The sequence below is a fragment of the Mus musculus genome, chromosome 15, assembly GCF_000001635.26.
Source record: "Mus musculus strain C57BL/6J chromosome 15, GRCm38.p6 C57BL/6J".
NCBI classification, from domain to species: domain Eukaryota; kingdom Metazoa; phylum Chordata; class Mammalia; order Rodentia; family Muridae; genus Mus; species Mus musculus.
In genome coordinates this window covers 42,527,328-42,549,458 of record NC_000081.6, presented here as the reverse complement: position 1 = coordinate 42,549,458, position 22,131 = coordinate 42,527,328, and the positions used below count along the sequence as shown (strand labels likewise).

The 22,131-nt window shown below is 36.4% G+C and overlaps 1 protein-coding gene across 3 annotated transcripts in view; it reads left to right on the top strand.

Annotated features, from left to right (window-relative positions):
• Positions 1–22,131, top strand: part of Angpt1 (angiopoietin 1) — a 252,311-nt gene that overhangs the window by 127,519 nt on the left and 102,661 nt on the right. Inside the window, exon 1 of one of the 3 annotated variants that reach the window (XM_006520323.2) lies at positions 18,744–18,831. The exons of the other annotated variants lie outside the window; for them this stretch is intronic. Coding sequence (XP_006520386.1) covers positions 18,829–18,831 — 3 coding nt within the window. The 5' untranslated portion in view covers positions 18,744–18,828. Of the gene's footprint in view, positions 1–18,743; positions 18,832–22,131 lie in introns of those variants that run through there. 3 annotated transcript variants of the gene reach the window in all.

Genomic DNA, 22,131 nt, shown 5'->3' with positions numbered 1-22,131 from the left:
CAGAAGCTATAACATTTAAAACATTTGGAGAATTTAGTTAGAATCCAGAGTCAGAACCAAGGGCCTACAGTCTTGGATTTCATATTTTCCACATGAAATAAAATTCAAATTATATTTAGCTAACACTAAACACCTGTCACAATTTGGCCAAGCTTGGTCTTATTTCTTACTAGTTTCTGAAGGTTGTAGGTAGACAGAATAGAAGATGAGCAATCTTCTTGTGCCTTAATCTGAATCTAAGACTCATTCATTCTATGAGCATTTTTTTACACTCTTCTCTAGACAACCATCATAGTTGACTTTCACTTCTACCTCTCCCAAGAATATTTCCCTCTGTCCTCTCCCTCTTCACAATCTCTCCTTTAAGACACTATTGAGGACTTTCACATTTCCATATTGAAATGATTTCTTGAAAATCTCCTAAACATAAGTACCTTGACCTTTTTCTTTTGGCCAGTTGGTATGCAGATTGTAGTATGAGTATGAATTTATACCTTGTTTCCCAATGTGTTTAGTGTGAATTATATGCAGAAACTTAGGCATAGAATATTAGTCACAGAAAGAGAAGGAAAAGATCTTTCCTGATTATCTCTCTTATTTTTCACCTTCTTTGTGGTCCTAGGGATCAAACCTATAACCCTCTACATGCAAGAAAAGAAGTTTATCACTGAGCTATATCTTCAGTTACATGTTCTATATCTTAACATGCAAAGACATGATAGCTTTGAGAAGTGATACACTCAGGAAGTACTTGCCTAAGAAGAGTATACTGGTCTATTTACACAAATGGTTTAAGATTCTGAGGGAGTATAAATATTAACTGAATAATGTTTTCTTGCATTTTCTTGTCTCTCCTGACTCAGTCTCCAAAATAGGAAGATATACTAGTATATTTAACCACTGTCTAAGACAGTAACTATAATATAATACATTATTGAAATCAAAGACAGACTACCCTAAAACATCAGACACTGACATCAGGGTGTTCACGCTGCTAATCTCAGAATTTGCTATGCAGAGGAAGGAGGAGTTCCACTGGAGGGGGCCAGCCTAGGCTTCCTTTCTGCATCAGAAAACAAAGCAGACCCTTTATTTTCCTCTTATCAGGACTGTTCTCCACTGTTCTTGTTTCCCCTTTTCATGAGATTTAAACAGGAGCATGGATGTATTAGTTTTGGCGCTTTCTTCTATGTTACATTTTATTCCTTCCATCATACATTCCAGATGTGAAAAACAAGCCTCTTTTAATGCTCCAGTGGGGAGCTTGGCTGGATCACATGGGCCACTTCCTACCCCTATATGTGTGTGATCAGTACAGATGTGGATTCTCTCACCTATGACCTGCAAGAAGACAGTAGAACACTAACTATGCTGATGGTCTAGAGTTTGCACAGGAGGCTTTTGCATGTCAGAGCTAGATACAAGTTCTATTGTGAGATTTGACATAAAAATTTTAACTAATAGAGTGGCTCACGGTGCCCACGACTTTCATCCCAGACCAGAGTAAGAAGCAGTTGGATCTCTGTGAGTTCTAGGCCAGTCAGTGTTACATGGTAAGACCATGTCCCAAAACAAAACAAAACAAAACAAAACAAAACAACAGGACAGAATAAAACAAAAGAGAACTAATGACAATGTAGAACTTAGCTTTCTTTACACCATTATATAAAGAATTGGTACTAATTTTATACTTCCTTAGGTTACCCCAAAGATTAAAACTGCATAAAAGAAGGATTAAACTCTTATTTTTCCCTTTGCTGAGCATCACATGATACCCTAGCTTCCAGAAGTTTCTAAGAGTGCAACACGGTCTGCTTTAGCTGCTTTGTGAAGGAATGGGGCACAGGGAGTCAAACTGAAATGTTAATCTAAGCTGATCTTTGGTATACTAGTCTAAAACTCTGCACCACTCCACTCATTTCAGTCTATGTGAGTGTTCTTAGGAAAGTGCATCTTGGGTGCTTACATTTCAGACATTTTGAACCACAAATATTTCAGGAGTGTCTTCTGTTAATTCATGCACTGCTACTGAGAGCACTCAACCCCCCCTGCCCCCCAGGCATCTTCAAACAGCTAATAGTGGCTTAGATTTTCACATTCACTCATGCCTGTGGTTGGACAGTGCTAGCCAGGATAGATCCTGCAGTACTCTATGGTAACCTCTAGACCAAATATACACTGCATATGAGCATATTGATTCAATTTATTTGCCATTTTTAGAGATATACTTCTTTATGAAAACTTGCATTGTGGAAAGTACAATTAAATGTAAACATTATACTTTCTAATCTTATAATAACTTCCCTATAAATATACCCCATAAAGTAGTCTATAGCATTATGTTACAGACTATTACAGTTGGCTCTTTTGGCTTCTTATTTACTTACCACAAATATATTTAATCACACTTTTAGGACGGAAATAACCTGGTCTTAATCCTTACAATAGCAAAAAAAAAAAAAGTTGGCAACCTCCTTTATGAGTAAATGGAAAGGGCTTTGAAAGGTAATATGTATAAAACAGAAACACTAATCCTAACCCTTCACTCTCTTAAATGGGAATTAAGGTCAACATTCTTAAGGCAGCCAACCGAAATGGTGCTAAGTTCAAAAATTCTTCAGTAGAGAAACCAAACAGCCAGCTTTTTATGGAGAAAAGAACTATTTAAGCCTTAGGTACATGTACTGCTGGTGTCTTTCCAAGTTGTTTTTTTTTTTTCCTTCTCTTCTCTTCTCTTCTCTTCTCTTCTCTTCTCTTCTCTTCTCTTCTCTTCTCTTCTCTTCTCTTCTCTTCTCTTCTCTTCTCTTCTCTTCTCTTCCCTTCCCTTCCCTTCCCTTCCCTTCCCTTCCCTTCCCTCCCCTCCCCTCCCCTCCCCTCCCCTCCCCTCCCCTCCCCTCCCCTCTCCTCTCCTCTCTTTTTCTTCTTCTTTTTTGTTTTAAAAACTAGATCATTAAATTTAAGAGAATAATGAGAGATGTTTTTAAGGTAAACATCAGCTTCATCAACTTAATTATTCTTAATTGTCTTATTTCATTATAAGGAGCAATAACCAAATTCCCATGAAAGCCCAAGTTCTTCCACCTGGGAAGGATAGACATTTAAAAACACATAAGCCTTTGATTCACCAGAAATTTCTGTTGTTCTGAGGACTATGCTTGAGTAACAAGAACAAAAACCTTCTGCCTATGTGGGGAAGCAGAAGCAGGTGCATCTCTAAGTTTAAGGGCAGCCTGTAACTCCTTTCATGGGTATTTTGTTCTCATTCTAAGAAGGAATGAAGTATCCATACTGTGGTCTTCATTCTTCTTGAGTTTCATGTGTTTTGCAAATTGTATCTTGGATATTCTAACTTTCAGGGCTAATATCCACTTATCAGTGAGTGTATATCATGTGAGTTCTTTTGTGATTGGGTTGCCTCACTCAGGCTGATATCCTCCAGATCCATCCATTTGCCTAAGAATTTCATAAATTTATTGTTTTGAATAGCTGAGTAGTACTCAATTGTGTAAATATACCATGGAGCTAGAGAAAGTACCCAAGGAGCTGAAGGGGTCTGCAACCCTATAGGAGTTACAACAATATGAACTAACCAGTACCCCCAGAGCTTGTGTCTCTAGCTGCATATGTAGCAGAAGATGGCCTAGTAGGCCATCATTGGGAGGAGAGGCCCTTTGTCTTGGGATTATATGCCCCAGTAGAGGGGAATGCCAGGGCCAGGAAGCCGGAGTAGGTAGGTTAGGGAGCAGGGAGGTGGGGGAGGGTATAAGGGACTTTCAGGATATCATTTGAAATGTAAATGAAGAAAATATCTAATTAAAAAAAAAAAGAGGGGCAGCCTGGCCTATAGAGCAAGTTCGAGGATACAGCCAGTGCTACTACACACAAAGAAACCATGTCAAAAACAAACAAACAACCCCCAAAACAAACAAACAAAACAAAACAAACACACCCCTTCTGCCAAGTTAGAATGTACCTGTTTGCTTTCTGTGTTTCAGTAGTACCTAACCATTTTTTGGAGTAGATGCTTGTGTCTTCTCTCCTGGATCCCATGATTTCACTGCTTCAATCTACACCCTTCATTCTCTCTTCCACAGGACAGAACACATCACGGACCTGCTTGCTACACCCTAGTCAGAGTGGTCAGTTAAAGAGAGTCATGCTCTAACACACTTTAAAACACAACTTTAGGATCTTGGATGTTATACTGTGACAATTTTCTTTAAAGACCATCTATTTTGTTCAAATATCTCTAAATACATTCTCTGATTCACAAAAATAAATCTATTTTGAACTTGACTAAAAATAGTGTTGAAGTTAATTCCCACTTGAGGGAGTGGGGGATTGAGATACTGAAAGGGACAGTTCGGAAATGGAAAAGGATTTACACATTGTCAGAGAACATTTTTAGCACCTTATCACTGGCACAACATAAATGCTTTGTAAATGTAGTTTGCACCACAGCGAGATGGTCACTTTTTTTTTTCTATCTGAAATAACTATGACATGACTTTCCCATCTGTGCCTTAGCTGTAAATGTTTTTCATATGACAATAAACTAAATTACATTTTCACTGCACATGAGGTTTGAAAAAAATATTTCATTATAAAATGTTGATGTTATCATTAAAGTTAGAGTGAGAAAACTGGAGCAAAGATATATTGTAGTGCCTAGAGGTCATTTAAATACATGATGGAGTCCTCACTCAAGAGCTAGTCTTCTTGGTGCACTACGGCAGACTTACAACACTTAAATCCAGGGGAAATCATGTCACCAATCTAGAAGAAAGTGCCTTTTGCTGTTTAACCCTCATTGGGGACTCTATGAAGTTTAGAAGTGTGGATTTTAGTGTTGAGTATATTTTGAGTTTTTGTGAGATCTTCTTTATCTGGGCCTTAAAAAATTAAGATATCAAAAAAAAAAAAAAAAAAAAGGAAGATGCCAACATGTCAAGTCTTAACATTGAGTAAGTCTCCAATTCTGCATTGTAAATGTAGTCCAGTTTCAGTTATCTGTTAAGGGATTTAACTATAGATTAGTAGTATCTTTGCTTTTTGTTAGAATTCAGAACACAAAGCAGCTAAACATTTTGATTCTGTGATATGATTGTGGTTTTAAGAGATACTGAGAGATCAAATGCTTGCATCCTAAATACTCCCTCCCCCCATTTTCTGAAATTGTATTCTTGCATCTCTTCCTAGATGCACACAGAGACATTCTCAAAAATTACAGAAAGTATTTTGTAGCAGTGGTTCTCATTGGGTGCAATATTTTCACCCTATGGACATATGGTAAATGGCTGGAGATACTTTGGGTTGCCATAACCAGTACATCCTGTGACACCTATGAGTAAAGACGCTACTGAACATCTCATTATACATAAGATTTCCACATAATCACAGGGACACACACCAGAATGCTTTTGTGCCCAGAGAGCCAATAATTCTGAAACATTGAGAAATCCTTTTATAAGTTATAAGGGATCCTAATACCATGAAACAACTTTACTTTTTTTCTAATGGTTTCTGCTTTGTTTCATATAACAAGTAAAGTATATTTACCTTCAACATAGAAATCTTCACATATACTTGTAATGATCCTTGGTATACAAAGCAGCAGAATTTAATTAAATACACAGAACATTATATAACATTAAAATAACCAAAAGCATGCTCCATGCACTTGTATGAATCAATATAGTGAGAGCCATTGTGGTAGAGGGTGGGTTTGGGTGAGGGCCATGCAAGAAGGATTGCAGTAGCTAGACTGAGCTAGGGTGAGAAATGAGGAGATCTAGGAGAGAAGGAAATCAAGAAGGAAGATGTTACACACCATTGCCTAGGTTCAAATTTAGTTCAACTACTCCACATCAGTCTCCTTCAAAAGTAACAAAACTCATGTAAGTGGGTACCAATTCTTTCCTCTCATTCTCTTTCAAATGAGATGTCATTTTTAAAATAGTCAAGAGGGAGAACAAAAGTAAACATACACTGAAGGATTAATAGATAAGCTGAGAAATAATTTTAGTGGCCACTTGGGTTTAAGAACTCAATGATTCATAAATTGCCTCAACAGTCTGTAGCATGCACTGTGGAGTTAACTCAAAGCCAGAAGTAAACTGTCAGACTGTGTCCATAATTCATGATTGAATTTTCTTTGTTGTTTTTTTCCTGACCTACATATTCTGTTACATTGCAGTCTGATTTTATTTTTTAAATCCTCTGTGTAATACACTGGGACATAGCCTTGCTGAGCCATCATCCTTCAAGGTTTGATCTGTAAGTGCTTGTACTTATGATCTACGGTTTTCTAAAAAGAAATCAGACCAAAAATACATTGGCTTGGGATAATCAGTTAATCATCTCACATAGTCTGTGAGTTTCAGGGATGCAGGGATGCCTGAACAACATGGGTCAATCTTAGGAGCTACAGTTTTTGAGACTACTAGGTCTGAAAAGATCTATTCTCAAGCTCATTCACTCAGGGTAGGCATGAATCTTTATTTCTCCATAGCATTTCCTATTATTATCTCCCCTCAAAATAAATGAGTAAGGATGGGGAGAGTGACAGAAAAACAGACACCCACAGAAAGACAGACAGGCACACACGCGCACACACACACACACACACACACACACACACACACACATACGTACACACATACATACACACACACATACACACACACACACACACAGGGATAATAGGTGGTGGTGAATTCAAAATAGGATACATATACCACAAATACACTACCATTATCAGCCACAGATTACCTTTATCATAATACTTTCTGTATTGAATTATATGAGAGAATGGATGGCTCATTTCCAAATTAGTGATCTATAAACCAATTATATGGCATTAAATATAAACCTGAGTCTCTTCAAATTATTGATTGCATATATCATTACAAAAATAAATTTTGCAATTGGAAAAATAAAAATAACAGCAATCAACTTTGTTGGCAGCATCCATGTTTATATGATGAACTGTGTTGGTTTATTGTCCTCATGCACAAACTATCAACATGAAGACTGAGAAGACAGGGAGGCAGTTAAATGCTCTCATCCTACCAGCATGAGGGCCTGAGTATGAGTCCCAAAACCCATGCAAAAAAAAGCCAGATAGAGTCTTTTTGTTTGTTTGTTATGTTTTTTAGTAGAGCATAAAAACTGTGGTACAAACACAAAATAAGAACAATTTTTGGACATTGGAGTTCATTGTAATAAGGCTGTACTTCAGTGTTCCTCACATCACCAAAGGATTTTACCTCCATAGTAGCTACACTAAGAGTTGACAGTTCTGCTGTGCCAAGGAATGAATTGTAGGCATGATTTTGGGATACAGATTTTACCTATTCATTCAAAAAAAAAACTAATAGTGAAATATTATTTTAAAATATAATACAGTTTATATAATTGGAGTTATTTAAAATTTATATTGAGAAAAAGTATGTATTTTCAGTGCTATAGACAAGCGTCTATATGACTGTTCAATTGATTGTTGTTTTGTATCAAACAACTTTTATAATACTCATTTTTACTGTTACAATATTTTATAAATTTTAAAGAATATGATAAGAAATGAAAGGTATTGAAGGTTTTGAAGGGGGGCTCTCAGGGAGGAGTTGGGGTACAAAAGTGAAAGAAGAATGTGATGCAAGTCTATTTGCTCAAAATATGTTTTTAAATGTTAACAAATTCAGATAAATTGAAATTATGTATCTTTCTCATCATAATGCAATAAAACTTAAATTAAAAAAAAAAGTCAGATAGAGTGATTCAAACTCATAATTGCAGAGCTCCAAGACAGAGACAAATTACGTGGGCTAGCTAGGCAGTGAACCTGAATGAACCCCTTACCAAGAGGAGAATGTGTATCAAAATAAAATGGTAGACAGAACCAGAGGGATGACATGTGAGGTTAAACGGTGGCCTCGTGCACATGGATGCATGTCCATCTGCCATTTATTATCTATCTGTCTGTCTGTCTACCTGCCTGCCTGCCTGCCTGCCTGCCTGTCTGTCTATATGGCCTCATGCAGGCCGATGTATATTCATTTGGGTTTATTATCTATCTGCCTATTATTTAGTTACTGATTTGTAGAGTGGTAGCTTTGTGTTGCACTAGACAGACGCTACCTAGGCTTTCCTACTGCATTACCTTCATTTTTTGGTTCTATAAGTACAATTTTTAATTAAAACTAGGAAAAAAAGCTCATATGGAAAAAATGAGCAGCTTGGTCCCTACAATAGGAGAGGGGACTCTCCCTAATCTGTTGCCTGCCTGCCTGCTAGTGGAGCCCATTCCCTAATTGGACTGCCTTGTCTGGCTTCAGTGGGAGAGGATGTGCCTAGTCCTGCAGCAACTTGGTGGTCTGGGAGTTTGGGGTACAGGGATTATAGTGGATACTGAGGGTGATACCTAGAGGGAGCTCCCCTTTCTCAAAGGAGAAAAGGAGGAAGGAGTGGGAGGGGAGTTATGTGTAAGGAGTACTGGAAGGAGATTGGAAAGTTGATATTGGGATGTAAGGTGAACAAATAAACAATTTTTTAAAAATTTAGAGAGAACTGACTTATAGTCTATAATCTCCAGTTTCATGGCTCTATAAATAGAGATAATTTTCATCTTGAATGCCTCATTTATAGAATAGATATATATTTAAGTACTGGTCTCTGATGGTTGCTTGAGGACTCGGTGACATAGTGAACAACCTATTTAGCACATTACAGAACACACAGTGAGAAAGTAATAGTAAATAAACCACTGACTTCCAGGCCAGTGTTTTTGATCTGAACTAGTTTAGTAGGCTGAGAAAAAATTTCAAGGCATTGAGTTGAGCTTTATAGTATAAAAGAAGCAAAAATGAATGGAAATCAGAGTAGCAGATTTGAGCTTCAGATGTCCCTATACTATTATGATAAGTATCTTTTTGTAAACTTTTTACTTGTGTGTGTGTGTGTGTGTGTGTGTGTGTGTGTGTGTGAGACAGAGAGAGAGAGAGAGAGAGAGAGAGAGAGAGAGAGAGAGAGAGAGAGAGAGAGACTTGTGTGTGTGAGACTGTGTTTGTGTGTGTGGTGTGTATATGGTCTGTATCTATGTGTATATGTTTGATAGTAGCTCCTTGTTGCATTAAATGTATGCTTTAACTTGCTGTGAGTCACAGTAAAACACAAGAGAGACCTTCCATAGCTAGCACCTTTCATGTCATGGCCTCTTTATATCAGAGATTTTTTTATGAGACCCTGAACATATAGAATGCACAATTACTTTGTAAATAGAATACTTACTATTTATAAACCTTAAATGTAATTTATGACAGTTTTTGGTATATGTAAAATTTTATCATGTATTAAAGAGTGAAACAAGAATTTTCATAATGAGATGAGTGTTGCTTGTTTATTTCTATACAGACAAATAACCTTGACTGACTATTTTGCACTGAAGTGTACAGAATATCTTCAATACTTTGTGGAATTGAATTTTGATTTTGTATTTTGTAGTATTGAGAAGGCTGTTCCACTAAATATTTAGAACAGAAAGTCAGAATTATGTTCAGGGCTATTTCAGGAATAACTAAAAATTCTGTTTTGAATTCACTTAACATTTTTTTAAAAAAAATTGCCAGAAACACAAATATTTAAACCCCAAAACTTCAAAACATAATATAATTCAAAAGTATATTAGCATGCTGATTTGTGAAGGTAGGAAAACATTAAAAGTCTGTTTTCTGTGATTAAATAATTAACTTTAGTGTACAATATAAAACAGTGCAGTTCCCATTGTGCAGTAGGTGAAGTGTGTCAGTTGATGTCCACTGGCATTTGTGGTGGTGTTAGAGCATGCATGATGTAAAATATGCATGTGGTGTATTCAGAAGGAAGGCTGCCATGAAGCCAATGTTTCCCAAGGGAGTACTTCCAGAAACACCTCTGAATCACTGCATTCAAATTTGAATTAATACTTGATTATTGCATACTCACAAACCTTTCATTATTGACAAATGTTTCCAGACCCTCACATTCAGTGGCCACAAGTGTCACCACGCACTGTTTAAGATGGCGGCCTTCTAAGAGACTTTAGGATATGTGTGTGTACTTTCTGGGGAGCTGAACCAGCCTTCTCAGTTCCAGTGTCTAGGTTTTTAGAAGTTTGAATATCTTAATATTTCTTTAATAAAGGTTCCTTTTCTACTAAGAATCTGGTTTTAAGATGAAATTTCAATGCTCACAGAATGAAGGCATTCAGGCACATACACTACTAGCCATAACCATGTGTAGACAAGGCTCAGTATTTTCTGCCACCAACTGTCTAGTGGCAGCAGCAGACACATTAATAGAATGTCACAAGAGAGGCGTCTCCATGTGCACCCTCAATTAGAATATTTGATATATCAGGCAAGCATTCACAAGGATGCCCTTGAGGTTTAAGAAGTTCTGGACATCAACCTGTCTCCATGGAGGCCTTGTTTCCTCAAAGGACAACAGTGATTTGAGCCTGTCAGTGTCATTCAAACTGCTGGCGGAGAACAACAAAGGCCAGCACCAGCTTTGTAATTATAATGTTGCATTTCTATTGTTTGATAGTTACCATCAATAACCAACAAATTCATCACAAAACCTAAACAAACAAACAAACAAACAAACAAACAAACATCAAGCCGTTGAAACCCTCCCATACAGACTTTCAGAATTCCGTCCTCTCCGTACATCATGCTGCCAGTGTTGGACTTCTCACTTGGAGGTAGATATGGACTTGAAAAACTAAAACAATGAATAATATTAGCTGCCATTGCCTTCTCTTGACTACACTCCATAGTTACACTAGGAGTTCACCCCTCTACTATATTCCAAAAACATTTCCCACTTGCTAATTCCATAAAAGTAGAAGTACCTAACATTTCCAAGCACCTTGCAATTGGATAAATATTTCGACCCTCCTTACTTCATGTGAGCATGGCAGCAAACTTCTGAGAACATAGGATCTGAAGTCACGTATAATCAGTCTGTGTGATCTCCTGATGAGAGATATTTATCTCAAAGAAGTGAAAGACCATACAGTTCACATGGAGGGAGGTAATAGCAAGTGCATCTCTTAGGTTCCCTGGTGATACATTTTGGAACCTCTCCACCCGGGCTAAAGATAGCCCTACTTGCAGCGAGATTCCACCTGGCTGAGGGACTTCAGTAAGACCTTTCTCCACTGTGGAAGAGACTGGGGAGACTTTAAATATTTATGACATTGATGTGAGAAAGCTTTTAACATTTTTTTAAAAAATATGTATGCATATGGACATCTGCCAGCATATATGTCTGTGTGTGCTTTGTGTCTGTGTAGGCCAGAATATGGTATTGGATTACCTGGAATGGGAATTACAAAAGGCTATGCGCTATCATGTGGGTGCTAGCAATCAAACCCAGGTCTGTAAGATCAGCCAGTGCTCATAATCACTTAGCCATGTCTTTAGCTCCCCTATTCTAAATGTAACAAACCTTTATAACTGGGCAGAGTGAGTATTATACATATGTACCAATTAATATTTTCTGAGTATATATATTTAGCTTTCAATAAAATTTGTCCTTTCACAGTTCAGAAGATTTTGAATTATTTGTCTTCATTTCAGTAGCTTCAGTTCAGAAACAGTGTGTAAACCATTAGCTAAGTAAACCATTTTTAAAATTGTTGATTGGATTTTGTTGGCAAACATCTAAAAAGCAAATGACTGAGGTTATTTTCTCTAAGAATGATTTTTCTGATCAGGTAAGTACCTATATGAGTGTTAGAGAAGTGTTTATTTGACATTCATGATTATTTGAAGAGTGATGGTGTGATGAATTGGGGAACAAGCATGATATTAAACCATGTGCATACTCCTGATGCTATCTCTGTTCTAAACTAGTAGATGAGAGAAAGCACTGGTGCTTTTCAGCAAGCATAATTAATGCAGCTAAAATAGCATACAGCTATGCTGGTGAGGAAAGAATAAGTCATCTTAACATGAAGTAGCATTACATATTTATGCTGTGTTTCAAAGGCCCCAAATAGTCTACTATGTCTTCATATCTTGACCTAGTTATTCTTTCAGTAGGATAGTAGTGAAGGGGAATTTTCATTGTTACTGGGATGACCAAATAACTCTAATGACTTTTATCTTTTCCTGTGGGAAGCTGCTTACCAATTGTTGAGATGATTTATTGCTTGCCTTTGGGATCCAGGCAATATAACAAGGCTGTTGCATACAAACATGCACACATACATATATACACGCATGCATACTTATGGATATACATACAAACTTCACCAGCCAAGGAGCTTAGGACTGGATGCACTAGGACAGCATGGGTTCTAGGGATACTTGGATTGGAACCCTGATTATAACATAAGTGCTATGATTGGTCATGACACTTGTCTTCTCCTGTTTGATCAGTCTATGATCATAGCCATGCTTGTCCCACAGAATGGCTGGGAAAAGAATTGAAGGAGATATCTAGGGGCAAAAGAGATGATTCAATATTTCCAAGCACAGGCTGTTCTTCCAGAGGACTCGGGTTAAATTCCCAAAACTCACATGGAAGTACACAACTATCTATAAATCCAGTATCAGGCCACCTAACAATCTCTTTTGACATCTGTAGGCACCACACAGACACACTCACAGAAACACACAGACACATGCACACATGATGCACAGATACATAAATACAGGGAAACATCAGTATACATAAAATAATATTTTTTTTTAAAAAGGCAATAAAACCTAAAGAACTTGGCCATTGTCTAACCCTTGAAAATCACCCTCAGTGGAGATAATTTAAGTTGTTTCTGCTATTTAAATTTTGTGTGTGTGTGTGTGTGTGTGTGTGTGTGTGTGTGTGTGTGTTTTCTTCCCTGTGAAGCCAAAGAATCAATGTGATGAGATTTGGATGGCAATAAGATGAGGGGGCTTGCCAATGGACAACAGCATTGCTATCCATGATTTCTTGTCCCAGGATGCACTCAAGGGTGATAGGTGGTTACCACTGCTAGCATGGAAGGCATTCTGACCACATTTGTTTCCATATTCCTTTTTTTTTCTGCTGTAACTGTAAAATTAAACTCTTGCTTTCATAAGGCAAATAGAAAATCCAAAACCATTAAATGATATGCAATAGACTTATTCCTGCAATAACAAAAGATAGGCAACATTCACAACGTTTCTTCTTCCAGTGCATACAAATGTGCTCTTAAATATGCTTACCATAACTTAGAACATGCTAAATATATCACATTGTATAGTGCTCATTATGTAGAGCAGAAATGGGTTTTTCTTTGAGTCATGAAGACCTAGTAATTTTTAGTCACTTTGTACCTTAAAATCTAGGCTTATTCTCAATAGAAGCTTAAGATGTTGGGAACTCTGTCTTTCTAGTTGTGGTTGTGGTTATTTTAAACCCTTGATGTAGTAATTTATGTTTGAGAAGAACTATAGAATCAATTTTTAGTTCTGGTAACTTGCTTCTTTTTTTCTTCTCAACCCTTAATTGCTCTCTCTGGGAAATAGCTATTTGCCAAAAACAAAAATATTCATTCAGATTCGTGAGATGCAGTTTTTAAATAGGGGAAGATTCATCACACAGCTTTCTTTCAGTTCCTCAGAGAAGAAATCCTGGGGGGGTTGTGAGAATCTGAGAAATAGTGCATTCCTTCTTGCATCTGAGATAGAACTGAGCATACTATGAGCCCAAAGGGCTTGGAGCTTCTCTCTAGAGGGGTCAGACTACAGTTATATTTTATTTACGGTCAGAACTTTTTAACCTAACTCAGTCACTTAATTCATTATAAAGCTATCTAACTAGTATGCTTGCTATATCCAAAAAGCATAGTGTTGATCAAAAATAAAGCATTTGAAAGAACCTTACAATCATTCATGCAAATAATACTTTTATAAATATTAAGAACATATTACTCACTATGGTGTATTATTTTGTGTATGTACTTGCATAGTAAAAAGCCAACTTTAACTTTAAAATAAAGATTATTTCTGGCTGAGTAGCAGAAGACATGTTGGTAATCCATGCAATGCTTTATTTCCTACTAAAAGTTAAAATATACAAAGCAGATATGTCAAAATGAAACATTTATTGAATATATTATAGCCCCATGTAATGTCTTATGGGTACTATATGATTTTAAAAATATCTCTAGGGAAGAAAGCCAATACAGAGGAAGAAGGGTGGAATACATAATACTAAGGATTTAAAAAAAATAAGGAAACATACAATTTTATGCTTATTTAAAAACATATACACATAGTTTGAGTGAAGTTAAGCTACATGTGGAGATAATGCTCTCTGTAAGCATTGTAGACTATATAACCAGAGCTCCAGTAACAGACTTGAAAAACTTCCTCTGAGCTGTTGATTAGGACACTGAAGGCTTCCAACTATTGCCATTGCCTATGGTTGCTTTCTAGACCTTGAAGGAAGACCCTGTTTCTGAAGCCAGCACATATTTCCAACAGGAGACTCATAGTAACGATGCTATATCTCATTTGGAAGCCTTCTTCCTTAGGTCAAGTTCATAGTACTGGAAAGACACATGCAATTTGCCAAGGAAAAAGAGCAATCAATAGTTCTACTCATCTGTAATGGATGATAATCTGCATGAAAAAATTTTAATGGCACAATAGTGGCATTTATATCTTGATGCAACCAACAACTTTCTAATTATTCCTAAGGTAAACTCAGTAGGGAGGAATTTATGTCTGATACTTATAAACCTAGACAACTACCATGTTAGGTCACATTTTTGATTAGGAACTAGTATAATTCCTAAATATGTTCTAAATACTCATACTTATAGCCACAGATAAGTGTAGCTCTCACGAATCTCCCATCAAAGCTTCTTTTTAATCAGGAGACCATTGCAGAATTCTACATTTGTTCAAAATTCATACAATTGACCATGGGATGCCAAGCCCAAAGTGCTACCTCTATAACACAACCCCTACACCCAAGACTCCAAGATCACAGAAGAAGGAGTCAGAAAGATTGTAATAGCTAGAGGATCAGGACATCTGCTGTGAAATAGTGTCTTTTGTATTTGACAGGTAATCAACACACATGAAATCTTAACAATAAGGATACCTCAACCAGACTTACAATACACCAGCTGGCCATGCCAACATGGGTGGGAAAAACTCACAAGACCCTTCCTAGAGGAAAGGCTGTACAGGCAATTAATGGCTACCTAGAGAAGTAAAATCAACCTTCTTGAGGGGAGAGCAACTGATAGGTTATCTAATCCAAAGTGGTCAGCCCTATAAAGGTGAACATATGAACAACATTAAAAGTATTCATCTGGCTGTATTTGTATAGATGAATGTATACATGTGTGCCTACACAATGCACACATGCTTTATCACAATGTCAACTTTAGCTCATATAGTACACTAGAAAACAGTCCCAGAGCACCAAATTGTCTCTGTGAATAACAAATGATGCCTAGGGTCTGTAGTCTTTTGATCAAAGTGAGAAAAAAATGTGTATTTTTATACTATATATAAGATGTCAGCAATCATTATTCCTATTTTTATTCTTTAAATGGCCAGTTTCATCCTATTTTCCCAAGGGCAATTTAAATAAGAACTACCCAAAAATATGATTGAAGAAGAAATAGTTGGACCTCACACATTATGCCTTGGAATGTTTCCTATATAATGTCATTGATAGTTTTATGATTGTGCAGGCTTATTGCAAGTCCAGTTAAGTAATCCCATATTGTAGGAGAAAACACATAAAAGCCTGGGCACACACACACAACAGTACCATTTCTTTTGCCTATGTAAGTTGAAGAAAGAGTAATTTGAAGCTTCATATTTGAGATACATCTTGCAGGATAAAGACAACAAATGGAAGGGTTTGTTTTATGAAGAGAAATAGCATGAGTGGAAAAGACATTTTTGAATGTCAGAAGGTGGAACCAAGACATTGTACTGGAGTAAAGTTTGATTTAAGAACCAATACCATTTAAATTTCATGCAAAATACCAGAGATAAATGATGGCAACTTTTCACTTACCAGTGATGTTATTGAAAAAAATCTACAAATCCCTAGATGAAGACTATATATAGATATAGAGTACATTTCACAGTATGTCCTGAAATGTTTCATTTAATGTAATTTCCCTTAAAAATAGCCATCATACACTATTATTTTCATTTCTGTTACTTGTCATTGGAAAAAATATTTTTATGTAGAAGTTTTGTTTTAGAAATAGAATTTCTCCATTTTACCTATTTATCCCCATAACCCTATTTTCTGCACATGTGGTCTGCTGTTCACAGTGGACACTTTGCTTTTTTGTTTAAGTAAACCAGAATGCATTTTGTAGAGTACGTGTTACTGCTAGAAAAACAAGGCATGCTATGCGATTTTGTGGTTCCTCCACTTTCTTTTTTATTTAAATATAAACTAAGAGTTTAGGAATAGGATTGCTAGCTTTTAAGGAAGCATATTGGGCTTGCCACTAAAGATTAACAAACATCATCTATAATAATTAAGTTTTCTATAAGTTTTAATATTTAAAATTTACTGGTTATAAAATATTGTATATATTTGTGTGTTACTATGTAATGTCTCAGTAATTCACATATTCATAAGGTTTAATTTTTTGAGAATTTTATATATTTTGATCATATTCTTTCCTCTTCTCTTTTTTTCTCCCTTACCCTTTTTCTCTCTACCTACCCAACTCCATATTTTTTTCTCTCTCTTAAAAATAAAGACCAAAAACGATACACCATCAGCAAATATTCCAAAGGAAAGTACGTATTTATTACTTTTATTGGATCTTTAACAACAAAAACAAAATGCTACATAGAAATGAATGTATTTATATATGCATATGTATGTATGTGTATGTACATGTATGTATATATATACATACATACACACACACACACACACATATATATATATATATATACACACACACATATATAGAGGTTTAATATCTATTGAAGAATGAGAAACATTTAGAACACTCAGTCCTAATGGGAAGTTTTCATCAAATACCTCTCATCAGGGCTCAGGGAGCTCTGTGGAAGAGAAGATGGAAAGATTGTAAGACCCAATGGGATGGAAGACTCCAAGGAAACAGTGTCTTTCAGACACTACAGGATTGATGCACATATGGAATCCCAGAGACTGTGGCAACAGGAACAGAGTATGTTCAAGCCAGCCATGGTAGCGGTGCTGAGAGAGGGAATTGGTCCCATTCACCATCCCTAATCAAGAAGCTATATCCAACTGACAAGCACTTTACAAAGGAAACAAAATAAATATTATTTTTCTCCAATGGAGTCTTACTGGATGTATAAACCACAATTAAGGAAAGGCCCCTATATGCCCCAGAACAGGGGAACGCCAGGGCCAAAAAGGGGGAGTGGGCGGGTAGGGGAGTGGGGGTGGGTGGGTATGGGGGACTTTTGGTATAGCATTGGAAATGTAAATGAGCTAAATACCTAATAAAAAATGGAAAGAAAAAAAAAAAAAAAAAAAGGAAAGGCCCCATACCCAGAAGTAGATAGTCAATAACAAAATGGATTCAATGATATCTCTGCAGAATTCTTGGCTCATATTGCTTCATTTGTGCATTTTAATGACTTAGTCGTCTTCTACTTGTATACTATTATATGTCCAAAAGAGTTCATAGAGGAGAAAATTGAATTGTGTTTTCAACAACAAGCCCTAGCTCAAAAGAACAGGAAGTATGGTTGACCAAAAATTTTAGTCATGGTCTTTTACAAAAACATTTTGGAGAGCAAAACAAATTAATATTTGGTGAGTAATAAATAGCCAGAGATTTGATGAGTTATAGTGTAAGATTGAGGTAAGAAGAGAAAACATGTTCCAGACTATCAAGAATCTTCTATTATGGTGTTAGGGATGTAAATTAGTGGTTAAGAATGCTTGCTATGTAAGCATGAAGACCCTGGTTTGAATCTTCAGCACCCATATAAAATTCCATGTGTGTTTGCACGTACATTTATAACTCTAATGCTGTGAGGAGCAGACACAGAAGTATGATTGGAGATTGGTAGCTGCTGCTTAGGACCAAACTCAATGAGAGATCCTGTCTCTTGGGAACAAGGTAGAAATCACACCTGACAGCCAACTTTTGCTTCTATACACACCCATACAGCTCCATGCGTGTATACTGCACACACATATTATGCATTCACAAATTTAATTAGTCAAAGAAATCAAATAAAAAACTATGCTGATTAAACTGATGTGATTTGACTGACAGATAGCAGACACCATTAAAAGAGTTTAAGCCTGGGATGAAAAGGCCAAGTTTGTGCTTAGATAGACCGCCTCTGGTTACACTGTGGATGATGGATTGAGGAAAGCAAATCTGGAGTCAAGAGACCAGTTATGTAGTCATTAACAGATCTAGAAGAAAAATGATGAGTCTGACCTCAGCTGGAGGCTGTGAGGATAAAGGGATAATGTAGGGAGTAAGCCAGTGGGAGCACAGATCCAGGCTACCTTCAAGAGATTGATTGGAGAAAATGAAGAATTGACAGGAGGATTGCCTGTGGCTCAGAGGGCAGATAGGTATAGTAGTATTTTTCACTGAGATAAAAACACACACACACAGAAGGAAAAACATATTGTGTAGGAAAAGGACAATGAATGTCTTTTGGACAGGATGGTGCCTGGGGATTAAGAGATTCAGATGTTCTTACTCTTTATCTTAAAACAGATGTGCCTGCTCTGAAGAGTTGACACAGGGCTTTTCTATTGTGTTTCTGGTGCCATGGCTTCTGGACTGCCAATAAGGACATGGTAGGACACATTTTATAGATATTAATAGATACATCCCTGGTTCTTTCTTCTATAATAAATGAAACTAATTGAAATTGTACAAATTCGTATCTCACAACAGGAGTTCTAAAGAAAGTTATGTGAAAACTCCAGGAAGCATTGGAAGAACTCTAGTAGTCTTTTGTTTAGTAGATGAAGATCTTACACTCAAATACTTTGAATGCCTCGCTAAAGATTGTGGGGTATATCAAAGATTGGACTTGGGATAAACTTCAGTTATCTGACTCCTTTTTGGCTTAAGATGCTGTTCACATATCATCGCCCTTTGAAAATATACAGAGGGAAAATTAAGCAGACACTGATTTCTTAACTATGATATCTTCATAGTGTGAAAAGCTGAGCGTAAAAGAGATTCTAGGACAGTGAAATGTGGCTGGGCCCAGGTAATTTCTCTTTTTGTTAAACAAATGGATAATGACTTTCTGTCAAAAGCACAAAAATACTGATTTAAAATATCAATTTTCAAAGTTCTTGCAAGAGCATCTGTTCATCAGGATTCTGTGGTGTTCTTTGAAGTCTTTTGCTAATGTTTCAGTAATACGCTGATACTTCTTTGTGGGTGATATAACAAATGCTCACTCACATTTTAAATATCAGTAAGTACGAATATGTTCCTGGGAGACAGATATAAGTATGTTTATAGGGAGAAATGTAGATGCTCTGGCAGTATACTTGTACATGTTTATTTCCCACTGGGCTGGATTCTGTCTTTGTGAAGTCAGGCACAAGCTTAATTCACAGTACACACTTATCACACATATGATTAAACTACACTGAACTAACAAGGGATCTAATTCCGATGAGCTGCAAGAATTATAGAGATCAATTTCTATTCTGCTGCTCATAGAGTGATGCATAAGAATCAATCAGTGGGTTCATAGGGATCAATGACTGAGAATCTGGAAGACTTTAGTGACAAGAAGCAAACATTGAGTCTAGATCATGAACATTGACTTTCTGAAATGTGAGACTCAAACTAGCAACCAGCAGACATAAAGCAAGCCACGGAGCTAGGTTTTAATATGGCATGTGAGGTGGGACAACAATCAACCTTCAAATATACAACTGATTTTCCCAGTCACCAATTGTCGCAACCTGGTATCTGACATTAATGATCCCTGCCACTTTGTTTTCTATAACTTCTTTTAACTTCTCTCACTGAGTCAATAAAGTGAAGTTTCTTATCCTACGAGCCTCAGATAATAACAGGATGGATGTCAAGACAAAGGACAACACAGCAACTGAGAGGAGAGAAACTCTTTTGGATGTTAGCTAAATCTATGGTCTAGGAAGATAATTATCTTAAACTTAGTAAAAGTTAAGTTGTATATTCGAAAATCTAATAACAGAAATTCCTTCAAATAATATAGTTGCCCTTAGTCATTTCTTTTTATAAGACCATAAACCTAGATATAGCTGAGTTTTCAATATTGCCACTGATTTATGAAATGATGGTATTAGATAAAACCATCAACATTTAAGGCATTTTTTGAAGTGCTTTACCTTTTTATTGTTTCCCCATATTTACTCATCTATTTTGTTCCATGGTTCTTTGGCCATAACTGAGTAATACCATATGCACCCTGTTTCAATGAGGGTCCACTTAATCTATAACATATTTTAAGCCAACATGCCTTTGTCAGATTTTATAGGATTTAAAATATTGTTTTCTTAAGACTTACATAGAGGAATTATATTCTTGGAGCAAGTCACTTGAAGAGACTCTTTGAAAACAGACATGCTGGAAAATGTATTCTACATACAAAAAATGTCATAATCTCACTGAGACTGTCCTTCTCATGATCATGAATCAACAAAGATTTTGAGCCTATTAAGGAATTTTTGCTCATGTCTGCCATGATGGAAAACAGCCTACCTCTCACTTCTCTAGCTAGCCATTGCATACAAACAAGTAATTTATAAAGAAATTAAAATAACTTGTAACCTTGACTTTTAAAAATTTTTTTCATCGTTTAAAATACTATTAAGGACTTGATAGCTAACTGGGTATTATGTGTTTTCACCAACTGCTTTATTTCTTAGAATATAATAGTCATCAGTTACTGCACACTATTTAAATTATAAATGCCAAAATCGTCTTGAACAAGTTTTATCCCAGTATTTGTTTGCCTTCTATTTCACATGTTCCTTAGATAAATATGTTGTGCTAAATAATTTGTCAGTGATAGTGGTGACCCTGTGTTGGTTTTTGACCGGGTTATTTTTCCTCACTCAGAGAGTAAAACCTGCTAGCTCTTCTGGCCTTCACTCAAGGCAATGGACTTGCTTCGCCATCAGCATATAGAGTCTAAGCAACTCACTGTACTTCTTTAGTCATACTCGTGAACTAAGAAAATAGCACAATTCAGGCTATTGTGAGCACAGAATGAGTTTCATGCTGATAGATCTTGGAACGTTCTTAGCGTCAGGAGAAGCTTCTTATGGTCTTTCGTTCTCTTGGTATGGTTTACATAGTTTCTGAATAACACAATGGGCAGAACAAACATGATATGACAATTGTATCAATATAGCTGGTAAATGAAGCTCTCCAGATACCTGGGCCTAGGGCCTCTGAGCCCACCTTAAAATCATTTGGCTGCCTCTATACGAAAGCTGGGTGAAAATCATCACCTTCTAATACTATTTTTCCAAATAGATCACAAGTAAATGGATCTTCATGAACTACCAGTGAAATTAATCATCCAGTTGACCAATGTGCTAGAGACCAGTGTGTACAGTTCTGGGGGTACAGGAACATCAGTAGGTAGAGGACCTTGCTCACTTCAATTTCTATCAAGTCCTCTAAGGCCTCTGCTTCTCAAACAAGCAAATGGAACTAGCTTTTCCTTTGTAGCGTTAGTAGAAAGATCTAGGGAGAGAAATTTTGTGAAAGTTCATAATAAATACTAAATCACTTTATAAAGTTAACACTATTTCTTTACGTTAAAAAAAATCATTGATTTTTATTTCGATATTTGTTCCAGAGTCTGCATGCCCCTTTCTTCCTTTGTTGGACCATTCTTTATAAACTCTGCAGGCAGACACTGACAGTGGTAATAATACAAATACCTTTATCACTCAAATGTCTCCACATTATTCATCAGCTCTTGTGGTTTGTGACTTCTCAGCTAAAATTCACTCCTCAGATGTTTTTTAAAATACTAAGCCTTGATGTGGCCATTATTTTTCTGTAAATATATATATTAGAGCCCTCAGAGGATAGATGAAGACAATCAAATTTGTTACAAATCCCTCCTGAGC